The sequence below is a fragment of the Mauremys mutica genome, chromosome 5 (genome assembly GCF_020497125.1).
Source record: "Mauremys mutica isolate MM-2020 ecotype Southern chromosome 5, ASM2049712v1, whole genome shotgun sequence".
Classification (NCBI taxonomy): Eukaryota; Metazoa; Chordata; order Testudines; family Geoemydidae; genus Mauremys; species Mauremys mutica.
The window spans coordinates 20,092,114-20,109,720 of NC_059076.1; the positions used below are offsets into that span (position 1 = coordinate 20,092,114).

The 17,607-nt window shown below is 39.0% G+C and overlaps 1 protein-coding gene across 3 annotated transcripts in view; it reads right to left on the reverse strand.

The window, feature by feature from the left end:
• Window positions 1–3,589: 3,589 nt before the first annotated feature.
• The window catches only part of ANTXR2 (ANTXR cell adhesion molecule 2), a 195,318-nt gene continuing 181,300 nt past the window's right edge, over window positions 3,590–17,607 (reverse strand). For all 3 annotated transcript variants that reach the window (XM_045018805.1, XM_045018803.1, XM_045018802.1), the window contains one exon: window positions 3,590–5,466. In XM_045018805.1, the coding sequence (XP_044874740.1) occupies window positions 5,437–5,466 (30 nt within the window). In that variant the 3' untranslated portion in view covers window positions 3,590–5,436. The remainder of the gene's footprint in view (window positions 5,467–17,607) is intronic.

The window sequence follows — 17,607 nt, forward strand, 5'->3', positions numbered from 1 at the left end:
CAATGAAATACAGGCCACAATGGAATGTGCATTTCTCCAGCTGCTGGAAAATTATACTAGGGCTAAAATGACTGCAAGTTCTCTCTCAAGAACTGCATTTCCTCTAGAAGCACATGAAGGAGGCAGTAGAGGGCAAAACACACTACTTAGTGGCTTTCACTTTTTTTAAAATATATTAACATGATTTTAAATTACAAAGATGTGTTAAAAAGTGAAAACAGCACGCAGTACAATTTTGTAGCTCCACTGATTAGTACAGGTGAGCAATGGTAGTCTATCAAAATTACAGGAAGGAACTGTAAACCTGACTCAGGACTGTTGTTCAGGAAGTCTTAATTCTTCCATAATTTCATTTTGAAAAATTATTTCAAATTTTGTTTAAAAAATTTAAGATTGTGTTTACAATATAACCTCTTTTTTAAACAAATACAACAATATTAAGTAAACTAATATCATCAAGAAAATATATTATTGTGGTGCTGAATTAAGGATGATTAGAACAAAAGAAATAAGTTACAATTGTTTACAAGAGTATAAAAGATTATCATGGACTTACTATGAGTCAGCCTTGGTTGTCACACAATATTTGTGACCAAGAATGCACTAGAGTTGTTGCATTTCAAAAAATTCCCTTACCTTTTACTTTACAAAGATCAGCCTGAACGCTCTCTTTCTTTAAGTACCACGGATTAATATTTGATGAAAGGCATAGTTCTTGTTAAATTAAAAACTGACTGAAATGGAATGCTTACAAAATTCCGTTTCATTGTATCTCCGATTATTTCTGGCCAATTACATCCACATATTATCAAAACATTTACAATAAAAGCAAACTTACCATGTTTAGGATGCCTTATTTGTATAAAATATGTTTCTTTCTATGATATAGATGCCATAATTGTTTATTCTTCTTGGTGATAAAAAAAAAGCCCCTACGGGATAGGCTGGTAGCATTTCTATGTGTTCTGTACATTATTCCCTTTAAAAGATATTTCTCTGATGCACCCTTCTTGGTGTCATTCTCATGTGAGATACAGTAATGCTTCCTACCTTTCTCAGGAGCATCAGTGAATTTTGATCCTTTTTTCAATTAAATAAATTGGCTACAGAGTGCAGTATATGAATCTTCTAAACCTAGTTTTGTTTAAATAGCTTGCACTTTAGAATGTAAAGTAGCTTCCTACAGGGGAATAGGATTTGTGGACATATTAGATTATTATGGAATCCAACATAAAGACACTGACCCCAGATTTCCATTTTCCTAACATTTGATTTGTTTCTTGAGCTGGTACACCACATCTGATTGTCTATCTGAAACCTATTTTAATTTAACCGGTAGCATCTGTGTAAAAAAACATTTCATTTTATTTCCTGTCCCCTGGAACTGGTCATTCCACTCCATAATTAATTTGCATTGTTATACATCCACAGTATGTTGTAAACACAGTCTTTGTGATGAAAATGGAGCTCATTTACAAAGCTGGTATTGATGCAGAACTAGTAATTAGATTTATAATGAAGCAAAATGGATGTTAAAGGTCTGTGCTGCATGAGACTATAGGTAAGTGAAGTAACATACAATCTCAATATTGTTAATTATTAATACCATCTCAAGTATTTTTTTAATTGTAATACAACTGGAAATAGATTTTTAAAACCTATTATTCTTTTGTTTAAAATCTTTGTTTTATACTGATTTTTATGTTTTGCAACATATAGTAACTGAGTATTATAGAAAAATGCGTAACTACATGTTTTTAGTATACTCTGTCCTCCTTCAAGACCAAAATATTGTGTCCCAAAAGCTGATTACAGTATCCAAACCATAATGTATAATACACAGAAGCCTGGATTCATTTTAAGGCTTGCACTGGAATGGTATTCCTATGGTCTATTTTCCTACGTATGTAAGAATATAACCATCTGAGCCCTTTACAACTAGCTGCTTACTTTACATAATATGGAAACCGGAGCACGTGTTCATGGATAATAGTTATCTTTTTCATGGGGAAAATATATTTATTTACATTCCCTCTTCTATAATTTGATGAGAACTCTTACAGGAGTGGGTGACCTAAAATAATTCCACATGAAAAGGATTACATCTCCTAATGCCTCTAGATGTGCTGTCATCTATATTTTCCTCTTTCATGCTTTAGAAATGTGATATTGAAGAAAGTGTGCATCTTCCCACACAAGTTTTTTCACTTTTTTTTTTTTTTTTTTAAAGATCTACTTCTAGCTGTACAGTTCTCTGGACTTCATTTTAATTTGATTATTTTCCCAAGGTACTAGTGCCTCTGTTGTGCAATCCAAAATAAATATTAAGACTTTGGTAACAGAACATGGTGTATTTCATAAAGTGATACACAAGGTTTTCATTGTATTAAGCCACAAATTGCATTAAATCAGTTATTTTAGTTTTATTCAAATTCTTTTGATTGAAGTTAGTGTGAATACATTTGCCTATCATGTCAAGTAAATCTCACTTTGTGTCATTTTAAAACAATGGCTTTTAAACTTGTGCTATCAATTTCTTCCCCCAAAATGTATTAGTGACAGATATTCCATCTTACAGAATAATGAAGATCTTAAGATTTGCTCTTTGATTGAGTCAAAAGTGTAACACGTCATGATATAACAGCATTTAGAAGGGGAAACCAGTGCAGATATCTGAAAAAAATTTCTGCTCAGCACCAACTGCTCTATGAAAAATTCAAAATTTCGGTGGTTTTTTTAAATAATCCTGGGTAGACAGCCATAGAGAACAAGACATTATCATGGAATTTACATTTATATGGATATGTTAGAAAAAATGATTTATACACAGAAGATATGTTAGAAAAGAAATCTTCTTAAATTATTTGTTTTAGTTTGAAATACTAAATCCTATTTAATCCAGAAAAACTGGCTTTTTATGGGCACTGTTGTTGGTAAATAAAGATTATTTTCCATGTACCTCAAAATAAATGTGGGATTTCATTAAAAATGGAAAACACAGGTTTATTTTAACTTTCTGCCTGACTGGCCCAAGAACTTCTGCCTGTTCTGCCTCAACATTCTAGAGGTGAGTGTGGGACGGCACCTGTGTTTTGGCAAACCGATTTAGTTGGATTATCATCTTGAATTAAGGGATAAAAGTGTATCGATTGAACCAATGACTTGAAATCAAGTGAGGATTTGCTTGTGGTTGGTCTATGCAAAAAACAAATCACTCTTTTGTACATAAACACAGCAAGTCATTACTCCTCCCCTTCAAAAGAAAAAAAAAAGTCCACTGTGGCATTGGTATCAGAGCTAGAATGCTGTGAATGCTACAGTCGACAGAAAGCTCTTTTGGCATTTTATTGTTCTATTTATATTACTAATGCTACATATCATACATACGGGAGCATCTGACACATTTGAAATAGTTGTGGGATAAGACAGTAGCCATTGGAGTTAGCCTGTGACATGCCTTCTTGAGAATACATGTGATGCCACAGGAAGGTGGGTCTATCGTTTTAAGCTGGTAGCTAAGAAGACTGTAAAGCCAGCAAAATAATGCTTTAACTGCGGAGGGAATAAAAAAAAGAAGTGATCACAGAAACTTATCTAAGAATTTTATTTATAATCTTTGTGCACACATGGCTGATGCTGATGATTCTACCAGTGACATAAATAAGCTCAAGCAAAAGATGTAAGCAAGTGGATATATGTAAAGGCTTCTTTGGGCAGTGCCGCAAATTTGGACATCGACCAAGAGAATTATTTGTGTCCCTTGCAATTTCGATGAAGAGCACAAAGGGGATAATTAGACCAGGACGCTTCGCATCGCTCTTTCCATCTTGCGCACATGCATGCCCACCAAATGTGAAATGTTCGCCTTTTCCCCTCAAATGTGATGGTTGTTGAACTTATTTTTAGTGTCATTTGATAAGCCTCCCTGCTCGCAGAGAGACATCCCACTGACCCAGCCACTGGTCATTGTCTATACCAGTTCACATCAAAGCAGGCGCGCTTTGTCAGGTTTCGACTCGAATATCCATTTTGCATCTGAAGTACAGTATCGAAAGTGACTGGATCATTTGAGCCTTTTTCTTCAGCTGCTGCCTCCTTCCTCCCCCACAGTGTTTCCGCTCACGCTAACATAATTTGGCATTGGCGACGTGACACGACGCTGGTTTTTCTAAAAAATTATAATACATACATTGTCAATGTTTTGTGATGGCCAGTGCTCCTGTAAATTTAATTTGTAAATTGATGAAAGGAGGTCTTTTTCCACTGCTGAATCGTAGCCAATGCACAGTGCCCCCTCGAAAACCGAGTAATGCGCATACAGTAATAGGTCATTCAATGTCAAAAGGCATAAAAAAGATGAGCAAAATCTTCACAGGCTGCTGCTTGCTGTTGCTTTTAATTATATTAATTAAACTTTGAAATTCTCATGCAAAGAGAGTTGCTGGCTTGTGACGCTGAAGAGCCCTTGGAGATCTGGGGGGGGGGGAAAACCCCTGAGATACCAGCTTTGTGGCTACTGCTTTTTTTTAAATCTAAAAAAATATATATATACATAAGCCTAGAACTGCTAGGTATGTTTATAGATGATGATGTTTTATGCGCTACTGAACTCTGAATGCAGGAAAGGGGAAAAAACCACCAGCCTCGGTGTCAAGGTCTTGACGCATCAGTCCCTCAAACTCTGCTCAAGATCTCTGGTTACAGGCTGTCTTCCTGTAGAATAACGCTCTATTAATTTTCTTCCTGTCCTGGGTGCATAATGAAAGAAAGGTGTCTTCAAAAACTAAAGGGCAAAGTCTTGCCTGCTACCAATACCTTGAGGCACCCTGTCTACATTTTGTCATGCGTGTGCACTTTTCAGCGCTAGAATGACAAGATTTCCAGTCAGAAGGTTCCCGTAAGGCACAATGCGATGGGGGACTCAGAAGGATTTTGTGATCTGACATAGCTGTAAGGCAATGAACTTTTGTATTTGCTTAGCCTAGTGGGATTTTTTACCCTCCGCCTATGGCTAATAGTCCCTATTTAAATAACAAGTGCCAACTTTGCATCTGAGAGACTTTGCATCTCTACTGCGTCCTGAGAATTTGCAGTCCTTTTAAAATCAAAACAAAGCAAAATGATCTTCGGTTGGTTTTTTTTTGCCTCCCCCTGCACATGCGTACTGGATTTTCTATCAAAGCCTAAGCATGCAGGTCAACGTTTCTCTTTTTGTCACCGTTGCAAATCATGGAGTACGGTTGTAATGTAGTAGAACACAAGAGCTTGGTGCAATAACACTGGCTTGGGGAAGAGTGGAACGGAAAACGCTTCTGAGCTAAGAGGCTCAAGCTGATCGAAGAAATTCGGGAACATGCTCAGTTGTCATTGGTTGCTTAAAGAATGGCAGAGTGGAAGTTTTTCGTCCTCGTATCCTCTTAGCCTCCTTTACTGAGTCTAAACGCGGGTAAAGTTAACACATCGGCCCTGAAGGAAAAAACAAAGAGACAATAATTTTAATTGGTGAGTGAAGTAATAAATACAAAGTAAAGATCCTTGAATACCAGTGCTAATGTGTCACATACAAACAATTACTTAAATGGGTATGATTTTGGAAATAACATGCATAAACAAATATGTTAAAACTTAAGATGGAAATCATCCAGAGCACTCCATCACATTTGGTGTACAGATTTATTATATACTTTCCTTATTAAGAGCAATGAGAAGATAAGTGCCATGTTTTGGATCCTCCAGAGGTCATTGCTAAGGAAGATTTAACACATCAAGTTCTGAATAATTGCTGGACACAAAAACAAACTCAACTCTGTTGTTCTGTTTTAAACACAATAAAATTAGATGATGTTCAAAGTTGGAGATTTTCCCTGTAACGGACAACATATTTCCCATTAAACTTGCTCCAAATAAACATGACTCCAAATAAACATGCTCCAAATAAAGCATTGATGTTGTGTGGCTGATGCAGGTCCAGTAATTTTATTAAAAATAACCAGAGCTGCACATCTACATACAGGCTTTTGTACCAAACTGAAACTGTTCCCCATACTGTCTGGTTTATATGGATCTGAGAATATCACACTTAAACACAATGGGCCAAATAATTCTTGGTGTAGCTCTACTGACTTTAGGGGGGTTTAAATCAGGGATGAATTTGGTCCAAAAGTCATTCATCCTCCTGGGAGGTGAGCACTGAGAAGAGACTAGTTATTTCCACAAGCTTGAAATAGAAAATAATTTTTACTTAAGGCTCTGGCCAGAGAGCGTATTGATGGCCACTCGTCAGCTGTGTTGTACTCTTCCCAGAAGGAGCTCCCTTTAAAGATGTCTCACTTGCAAAGAAGCAACACCTTCCTTTTCCAGGATGGAAAAGTGAAAATTATACTGAAGCTTAGTTCAGAATTCTGTTATGGACAGTCCTAGTATTCTCTGAAAATGAATACGGTGTTATTAACATCTGCTAGATAGGCTATGCCCATATTACAGCCTATTTCGGCATAATTTATGTAGCTCAGGGGGGTGAATAAACCATCCCCCGAGTGAGGTAAGTTGCACCGATGTAAGCGCTCGTGTGCACAGTGCTATGTCAACCATCAACATAGCTTCTGCTATTCCCATCGGCATAGAGCGTCTTCACCAGATGTGCTGCAGGGGCATAGCTGCGTTGGTACAGCTGCAGCACTGTACTTGTAGACATGGCCTAAGTCACAGCATTGGTTGAATAGTTCATCTCTAGGTCCTCCACTAGTGAAAGATTCCTCCCCACCGACCTCCTGATACTGTTGGGTATGGCTGTGTACTATAAAATCATGGTCTGGTTCCTCAATCATAGAATCATAGAAGATTATGGTTGGAAGAGACCTCAGGAAGTCATCTAGTCCAACCCTCTGCTCAAAGCAAGACCAATCCCCAACTAAATCATCCCAGCCAGGGCTTTGTCAAGCCTGATCTTAAAAACCTCTAAGGAAGGAGATTCCACCAACTCCCTAGGTAACCCATTCCAGTGCTTCACCACCTTCCTAGTGAAAAAGTTTTTCCTAATATCCAACCTAAACCTCCCCCACTGCAACTTGAGACCATTATTCCTTGTTCTGTCATCTGCCACCACTGAGAACAGTTTAGATCCATCCTCTTTAGAACCCCCTTTCAGGTAGTTGAAAGCAGCTATCAAATCCCCCCTCATTCTTCTCTTCTGCAGACTAAATAATCTCAGTTCCCTCAGCCTCTCTTCATAAATCATGTGCTCCAGCTGCCTAATCATTTTTGTTGCCCTAATCAGAAGTCAATGCAATGTGTGGCTTTCCAGCAGGCACCAATACTTATGTGTTTGCCATAGAGCGTCTCCTTTGCCATAAACCAGCCAGACTGGATACCCATTTTCATTTTAGAGTGCTGAGCAAACTCTACCCCATCTCTCTTACAGATTAACCACAACTTTATTTTTATAATGATCTTGTATAAAAGGACATTTGCACACTCAGAGGGAGATTTTCAAAAGTGTCAAAGTAATTAGGAGCACAAGTTTCACTGAGTTTCATTGACTTATGCTCTCTAATCCCTTAGGTCTTTCAAAAATCATTTTAGTTAATAGATGCTTTTAAGCTTTTTTGGGGGGGGGCGGAAGAAATCAGGGACCTTGTCTTCTTAACTGTCTGTATCACTCAGCACATTTTAGAGCTCTCTAAATTCCTACAATACTACTACTGATGCGTTTGAATTCATTTAAAGGAGACATTTAAAAGTAAATCACTGGTAAAATGAGCTAGTTTTTGAGTAAACAGATATACCAGTGTTTTGATCCTTTTTTTAAAATGATTTGTTGGCACTATTACTGTTTGTTTCTTTTTTTTTTTCTTTTTTAACAGTATGCACTGGGTCCTCAGGAAAATCAGGCCAAAGCTCCATGTTTAATTAATTTATTTTATAACTTCTTTGATTAAAATACTTCTAACAAAAGGGTACCTGGGTACTACATACAGTAACTTACCGGTAGTATTATTTGGCACCATTCAAGCAAGCATAAACAGATGTCAGACTCTGAGTGGTATGTGAGGAGGCAGTGTTCTCCAGATCAATTGGAAGAATAAATATACAGTGCAGCACAGACCAAGGGAGGCTTTTTTTCATAGTGTTTTTCTAATGAGTCTATGTCCTATTTTTCTTGTGATAAATATAACAAAGTGAATGCAAGGTTGGATTAACTGCGGAGTTTCCTTGCTGCCACAATGTTGATTATAAATGCAGAGAAGATGGAGAGAAGATAACGTGTGCGAGCGTTAAAATATTCCACTGAAGGTAGAAGATAAAAGGCACCGTACATTTTCACATCTTGCGCCACAATTTAAAAAAAAATTAACTATAACAAAATGAGTGCTGTAGTAACGCATTTCTTGAGCATAAAGCTCAAAAGCTCTATGCAAATTCCCATAACAAAGCTACCCCTAAAGAAACAATAAAAGCAAGGAAGTTCACACCAAAGTGCAATGTGGTATGTGAAAAATAGACACAATAAAACATTTGCAGAAATTAGTTCTTAGGCGAGCCCCAGTGAACCTTAGGTGAAGAGAAGCATGTTGGAATTTATCCTTCACCTCGAAATTCTTGCTTTTGATTGTTTTGTGTCATAGCCTTATAGTTCTTTAGATATATTTACTGGTGCAAGAATGTATATGAATTTTGGATAAATACTTAGATTACTTTCCCTTTAGCGTGCAGATTTGAATGTCGTCAGGGAGGGACAATTCTTGGTCGGTCTGTAAAATGCGTTTTAGTGCACCAACATTTTACTTAAGGACTAAAATGACCATCAGTAAAATATGCTACTCTAGGTCTTCCTGCACAGAGTCAATGAGACCTTGTGAACACTTTGCTTAGCATTAAAAAAACCTGGCATTCATGAGCTTTAACACTTCTAAATACAAAATAACTCCTTAGTTATAAGGAAAGACACACTATCTAGCCATATAAGAGACTTCAAAATGTGGACCATGTGCAGCAAATCTGGTAAACTACATCCTCCTGCACCAGCCAAAATCATAACATACTATGAGGAGTAATTTTGGCAGAGGGCAACTTGTGTTTCTATCTCTGTTCTCACTGGGATCCCACCAGAAAAGTGGCTGCTGAGACTTCTGATCCCCCACCCCACCCATCCCCAGGTAAGTGGAGTTGTGGCAGCTTTGCAACCTCATCTACTGTTGGCCACCCACTGCCACTTTTCATATCATACTGGAGGTGTGCTTGGTTTCTTATTTGTTTAAAAAATACTTCAGATTATTATGAAAGCAAAACAGTGTTGAAACAGAGCTAATTTTGTAATTAAAAACATGGAAATGTCTTAAATTCTTACTGTGGGCTAGACGGCAAGAACAAAATAATAACTGGTGTGATTTGGTCAAATATTCAACCCAACTCCTGAGTTAGCTAAAAGTGCTCAAGTACTCCCCTTCTTCTGGGGCTGAGAACTCTGGCCAATATTTTCTCACGCGGGTATTGAAAGTTATGGATTTTAGTGCCTAACTTTTGAAAAGTTTGGTCTCTGCCCACACAGCCAAGCTATCCTTGGAGTTAAGGCACGAGCTGATTCTCAGTCTTTATCTAAGAACCCACATCTGGTAGTAGCTTAGACTATCACCATGCCACCATGCTAGCTGGTGTATATTATGTATCGTCAGGTACTTGCACCTGGAGTTGTAACTTCCAATATTTATTTGCCTGCATGTTTATTCTCATTTTCTTATCAAAAAAGTGGCGGATGACAGTTCTTAAATGGAAAAAAAATATAGAAGCAGCAATCTTTTGTGAAGAGACTGACACTCACATAAGACAGCTGAAATCAGGATGTTGGAAAAGACAGTGAAAGTGCTAATTACTTTGAAGGTCAGGAATGTTGTACTGCCATTAACGTAACTGCAAGTACTCCATGCCAACACTGTACAGAACAAGTTTCATGTTTAGGTAATAGAATGTGACAAGGACTGCATCTTTATAATGCCCACACACTAAGGGCACATTAAAAGGTACCGTATGAAGCCAATGTAAGTGGCCTGTTGTAATTAAACACTTTAACATGTAGTGTTTTACTGTACATATGTTATAGATTACCGCTATTTGTCGATAAAATAGGAATGCTAGCAAAGTTTTTTCTTGATCTTGTTTGCAAGTTTAATACATTTACATAATTGTTTCCACTGAATGCTGCCTTTATATATATATATATATATAAAATACAGATGAGGAGGAGAAAGAAGCAAATTCTTAAAAGTAATTGCAACATGCAGATTATCATGACTTTCCCCGCTATTTAGATATATTAAAATTGCCACAGAAATGGCCAAAACATCTGTGAAATAGTCTTAGCCTCCAAAGATGTTTAACAAATTGATACTAATCCTGGGCTGCAATCCTGCAGTTTGCTGCACCCACACAGAGCCCTTCAGACATCAGTGGTGCTCCATGCACAGTGGATAGCAGGGATTGGGGCTATATTTTATTTCTCTCCTTTACACGTCAGCCCTCCTCATCAGACAGGGAAGACGGACAATGGCATTGTCCCCTGATAAGGATGCAGAACTATCAGTTGAGGGATTAGGCCACTGAAGGTCACCTGATCGGTGTGCCTGCAATCAGGGCCACACTTGAAAGGCTAGTTTTCTGAAAACAGTTTTCCCTTCTTTCTTTTTTCCACCTGGCTAGCAAACAACTTCTCCTCCTTTATTCTGCTACCAGGATATCCAGGCTAGCACTTCATTATGTTAACAGGTACCACAATAATCTATTACTTTTTTCCTATTTAGGCAAGTTGAAATTACTACTGAAATGGCTGAAATGTATTTTTTATTTTTACAGGAAAATATAAGCCATTTTGACATTATAATTTTAAATCACAAAAGGAAAACATACAAAAAAGAGGCTCAATCATTTAGATAATTCTTATAGTTGCAAGGGAAGCAAGGAGTTAAAAGGAAATGACCTAAGAGTAAATAGATCACTTATATAAACACACTCAATTAAAAGCTAGGTTTTGAATACATGCGTTACCGTGTGCTTTTTTTAAGGATAATGGAATCCTTCAAACCCATACTTAAGCAAGCACTTTAACTTGCAGGTTTGCAGTACTGGGTGTATAGTTTACAAATCCTGCCTCGCCTTGACCAGCATGGAGGTTCCCCTGGGAGAGGGACTAGTTCTGTTCCACTGTGCTAGGATTGGTGGGATTTGGGGATCATGGCAAGGTGCCCGGTTCTATAGTAGCTGAGCAATGAGCTTTGTGGTGGATGAAGGGATCTGCCCTATTATTTATTATGGCCTCATATCCTTCAGTTTTAGTTGTCCTTCACCCTTCTGAGGTTCTAGGGCCAGGCAGACTGTAGTAACTTCCAGGATGTAGTAGCCAGATTTAAAAAGGGGTCTTATTAATGAGTCAGGGTAACCCATCAGCTAGAAAAATGTCATTGCTACGATATGATAGGTACATATATCACGTAATATTTAAACGTTATCAGGTATCCAATCTGAAAAAAAATCATAAAAAGAAACATAACTCAAAGAAACATACTCTAATTTTGACCAAAAATGGCAGAACGCTTCTAAATACAATTGCTAATGCCACTATGTACTCAGAATAGTACTGTTTTGGGACATTTGGGAAATATTTAGCCGCAGGTGATATATTTTATGCATTTTCCTGTACTTTTTGGCCTTCGGTTAAAGCAAACGTACTTTAGTAACATGACTGTATGAGTGTGTTTGTACCCTGTAATGCATCAAAATATTTGTCATTTGTAGAATGGACTGACTTGAGAAATGTTTTTCTGTCTAGTTTATATTTTATGAATATTGGCTACTGTCCAATGATATCTGCACCGGCAACTGATGTTTAATATATTGTACACTGGGGGAAGGCAACCTCTGGCACGCGTGCCGAAGACAGCATGTGAGCTGATTTTCAGTGGCACTCCCACTGCCCAGGTCCTGGCCACCAGTCTGGGGGGGCTCTGCATTTTAATTTAATTTTAAATGAAGCTTCTTAAACATTTTAAAAACCTTATTTACTTTACATACAAGAATAGTTTAGTTATATATTATAGACTTATAGAAAGAGACCTTCTAAAAACGTTAAAATGTATTACTGGCACGCAAAACCTTAAATTAGAGTGAATAAATGAAGACTTGGCACACCACTTCTGAAAGATTGCCGACCCCTGGTGTACACCATGATGAAATGTTTTCAGGATACATTCCACTCTCTGGGCCAATACTGGACCTATGTCGTGCATGATGAAATAATTTACTGCAAAGTCCAGTTGATTCAATACAAATTTGACAATGACCACCCTGAGATGGGAGGCATGCATTGTGTAATGAATGTCATGGATATATAGGCAGCGTGATGCAGGAAAATGGGTTTGAAGACATCCTTGTAGAAGGCAATATCTATGGCATTTCATTCATCAGCCATGCTCTAAAAGGGAGAGCATATAAGCATGGCATTAGAACCCACAAGCTTAGGAATGAGGCAATTACTCGCTTGAAATAGATGGCACAAGGCGATTCCATAAACAACGATGTGCTCCCAAAAGATGAGTAAAGATGCAGCTTGCAGAAAGCTTGAACATGCACTGAAGTATTTGAAGATGTGCACACAGAGAAACCAGAGTGGAAGCACAGAATGCTCGGGCAGACTTCATGACAGCACCCAATCATTTCACCAGCTCATGGACACTTGTGTTACCTAAGAAAAGAATTGTTCAGATACATTTCTGTTCTGGGAAAACTACGTAATGGATTTCTCCCACCCAACTACTGATGGATTATGTAGCAGTAAAGAGAGACAATTACAAGTCCATGGAGCTTGAGATATTTTGCAGAGATGATTCCACTTGACTTCCAGTGCAGCCATGTGAATTATGCTAGATGGAGTTGTATAAACATAGCAAAAGCCAGACTTCCAGAGGAGCTGAAGCCTGATATGTATCATGCCCTCATTGATAGGGAGCAGTGTACTAGACTGCCAGACCCTTCCATGGCGTATGGTATGACACGACTATCAAGCAGTCTCTCAACAAGGACTATGGGAAGTGCCATCATCTTTATATAAAAGATAAAGCTCTGACCAAGTATCTGACTGCATATTTTAAGGCAGCTGTAACAGCTAACAAAACAAATGCGTGGAATGCAGCATTCAGCAACAGATCTCCACAAAGAAGCTGCCACAAAGTATATGGCAGCAGAGGAAAGTGCTGTCCAAAAGTTGAGATGTAAAGTATGACGAATCCTTTTAGCACTGAACCTGGGACAAGCTCAGAAAACAAACAGTCACTTGTGAACACTGTAACGTCTACTGTGGACCCACCTGAAACTGCAGGAAGTTTGTGCATTATGAGAGAGAACGGCACACAACAAGCAAAGCAGTTTGTAAGCAGTAGACTGCAAAGGAGTGAGGTAGACCTCTTTGATCCCATAAAAGGGCATAATCTCAAATCATTTGGAAATCTCAACAGAACAATCAAACAAAAGAGCACAAGCAATAACTCTTGATCATCACATATTCAGCAGGCAGACAATTATTGGCTAGTCCAGAGATGCTGATATCCAGGGTCTGATGAAGTATAAACTGGCACTTGTCCCACTTCAACTTGGATAGATCTCTAAGACAGAACCAAAAGAGCAACACACTGTCTTGGCTGGAGAAAAATCTGTCAATAGTTGAGCTATCAGCATCTGAGGAGCCAACATTAGCTATTATTGACCTCATGGTGCTTCTGCAGATGGTGTGTACTGATACTGCCAAGTACAAAACTTTTGGGGAGCTCCTTGATCACCTGATGAACATTTATCCTTGGACTATCTTGGGCTACACCCACACCTCAAATACTGCATGGGATTCTGGTTGCTCCATCTCAGAAAGATACATTAGAGATGAAAAAGATACAGAGAAAGGTAACAAAAATGACTAGGGGTATGGAACAGCTTCCATATGAGGAAAGATTAAAAAGACTCGGACTGTTCGGCTCACAAAAGAGATAATGAAGGCGGGATATGACAGAGGTCTGTAAAATCATGAATTGTGTGGAAAAAGTGACTAGAGAAGTGTTTTGTACCCCATCAGATAACACAAGAACCAGGGGTCACCCAATGAAATGAATAGGCAGCAGGTGTAAAACAAGCTTAAGGAAGTATTTCTTCACACAACACACAATCAACCTGTGGAACTCATTGCCAGAGGGCGTCATGAAGGCCAGAAGTATAAGTGGGTTAAAATAAAGAATTGGATAAATTCATGGATATCCATCGATAGCTATTAGCCAAGGTGGTCATGGATGCAATTCATTCTCTGGGTGTCCCTTAAACCTCTGACTGCCAGAAGCTGGGACTTGAAGACAGGGGGTTGATCACTTGAAATTGCCCTATTCTGTTCATTCCCTCTGTAGCATCTGGCACTGGCCGCTGTCAGAAGACAGGATACTGGGCTGGATGGACGATTGGTCTGACTCAGCATGGCCATTCTTATGTTCTTATGACTAAAATGTCAATACACTTCTGTTGATGGTGACAATTACATAAATGAAGAATCAATCAAGTATGGTGAGAGTGCCTGCAGAGGAAATGTCCAAATGCAAGAAGTTTGGTGTGCTCCAATGCATGCAACTGTGACAGTGACAACGACAACTGTAGCAACAGAGTATTGAACACATCAGATACAGATTCTGAGGGGGGAGCGGTAGAAATGTTTCAACTATCTGCAAATTACTGTCACTATTTTAGTAACGAATATAGCTCAGAAGGGTGTTGCATTAGACATTCAGCAGCTCATAGTTATAGGCAGAGGTTACGTAAGAGTACATGGTTATACTTATGTCCTTGGACAACTAGATAGTGCGTATATATATATTAGCCCCAGATTTGTGTATATATACTGGTTACAAATCTTACAAATATATATATTATATATATATAAACCCTGGAGCTAAATATTTCCCAAACTTTCCAGAACAGTACTATTTTGAGTACACAGTTGCATTATGGATTTAGACTGTTCTCAGTGGTGGCAGATGACAGAATAAGGAGCAACGGTCTCAAGTTGCAGTGGGGGAGGTCTAGGTTGGATATTAGGAAACACTATTTCACTAGGAGGGTGGTGAAGCACTGGAATGGGTTACCTGGGGAGGTGGTGGAATCTCCCTCCTTAGAGGTTTTTAAGGCCCGGCTTGACAAAGCCCTGGCTGGGATGATTTAGTTGGGGATTGGTCCTGCATTGAGCAGGGGGCAGGACTAGATGACCTCCTGAGGTCCCTTCAAACCCTGATATTCTATGATTATCAATTGTATTTAGAAGTTTTCTACCAATTTTGGTCAAAATTAAACTACGTTTCTATGAGTTATGGCTCTTTTTGTGATTTTATGATTTTTTTGGATTGGGTGCCTGATAATGTTTAAACATTACATGATATAGAAAAACTACACTACTTCCAGCATCTCCATCCATCCTAGTGGTGACTACCAGATACCTGTCTAACATGTGGTAGCAATGAAATTTTTCTAGCTGATGGGTTGCCCCTCAGTGCCCCAAATGGGCCAGGGCCAGTAGATTAAAGACAAAACTGTCTTTGGAGGAAGGTTCCTCCCATGTTCTCATGAGCAGATCCCAGCTCTCAGCTAAATATTTAGGTGGGGCACTGGGGATTAGATTGACTATTTGCACGACACCTTTCATCAGAGGACTCAAAACACCCTATAAATATTAACTATCAAAACAGCCCTGTGCTGCCAATATTAAATATTAATAAATCATAAAAAGTACAATGTCCTATAGATGGGTAAATACAGAAGGTAAGAATCTGATTTTCAGAGATTCCGAGCTCCTGTAACTCCAAATGGAGTCAAATGGGGAGTTGCAGGTGCTCACCAGCTCTGAAAATCAGGTCTTAAATTATTTACCCAATGTTACACAGCGAGTGTGAGTTGGTTCAGTGAAAAGAACCCAGGAGTCTTGGTTGCAGCTCCCAAGCTCCTGCTCTAAATCAGCGGACACGCTCCCTCATGTAACAGGGTGGTGATATTTATTAGATAATTAAAATAAGACATCAGAATATTAAATTATTGTTCTGACCAATTTGAACTTTGGTTAAAGTGTATCAAACGTAAGTTATTTTTGGCATCCAGTAGTAAAGCCTGCTTGCACGATGAACCTAATAACATAGATGAATTATCATCACAGCCATGTTACCGCTGCCAGCCCATGTGGTGGCTTAATGTTTCACTCATGTCCCCGTACTCAATTAAACAATCAATACAACCAATTTGAATTGAGATGTATCATGCCTTGTAAATCATTGGGCCATAAACCTTAACAATACCAACATGTAGTCAGTATAAAACTGAACTAAATGAGTGTCTTAGGGCTACAGTAATTAAAAAGTGAGTTATGCAAGCACTCCACGATTTTCCAACAGGAGATGGGAGTCGCTTGGATGCACTGGATTCAACATTTTAAAAAAAGAACGAGAACTGTTTTGTGGGTGAATTGTAATTCCTGTAGGAACTACAGGAGCAGAAAATGCTGAACATTTTTTTTAAAAGGGAGTGGGGGAGAGAGAGAGAGAGAGATCCAGGAACAGTTTCATGCAGACAGCAGTAATGATCATTTTATGTCACTTCGCAATAATTCGCTATATTTGAATATCTTAAAATAATGTTTCTTCTTAGCTGACTGGGCAATAAGGGTACATGTCCTTGGCACACATTGCTTTCAAAGGGAACGGATGAACGTGTCAAAGTGCACAATAGGGCAGGGCCGCCCAGAGGATTCAGGGGGCCTGGGATCTTCCCGCCGCTGAATTGCTGCCGAAGACCCAGCACTTCGGCGGCGGATCCTGGCATGGAAGGACCCCCTGCTGTCGAAGACCCGGAGCGGAAGAAGCTCCAGGGGCCCAGAGCGAGTGAAGAACCCCGCTCAAGGGGCCCTGAAAAACTCTTGTGGGGGCCCCTGTGGGGCCCGAGGCGAATTGCTCCACTTGCCCCCCCGCCCCCCTCCACGGGCGGCCCTGCAATAGGGCACGAGGTACCAATGCAAAAAAGGCAAAAGAATGTCTATTGTTGAAATGTCCATGTTCCTTTTCCTGTGTGACCTACAGAACAGCTGCTACACTGGAACAATGCAATCAATATACCAGGGAGGAATGTCTTGTGGAGTGCACTGTGTTAGAAGCCTGGAACTCAACTAATCTGTTGACTCTAACGATAAAGGATAAATCGCTTTTGTGTGTATGTGTGGTGGACAAATGTTCTTTGATCCCAAAGACTCATAACAATCATATTTAGCATTTATATAAGACTTCTTAAGCCAAATTCACAGTGGAGGAACAGAGTGCAACTCCATTGCCTTCAGTTGAGTTGTGTCCACATACATCATTGGTGCATTAGGCCCTATCTTCCCAAAACGCTGTACATTAACTCTAGGCACTCTTGATTTATGTACATATGTATCATACTAAATACATGGTGGGGCGGGAGGGAAGGACACTAAGAATTTCTTGAAACAGAAAGAAATGTCTAACTTTGAGACACCTGAAAATGTTTTTGATTGGTCAAACTGAGAAGATGGTATGG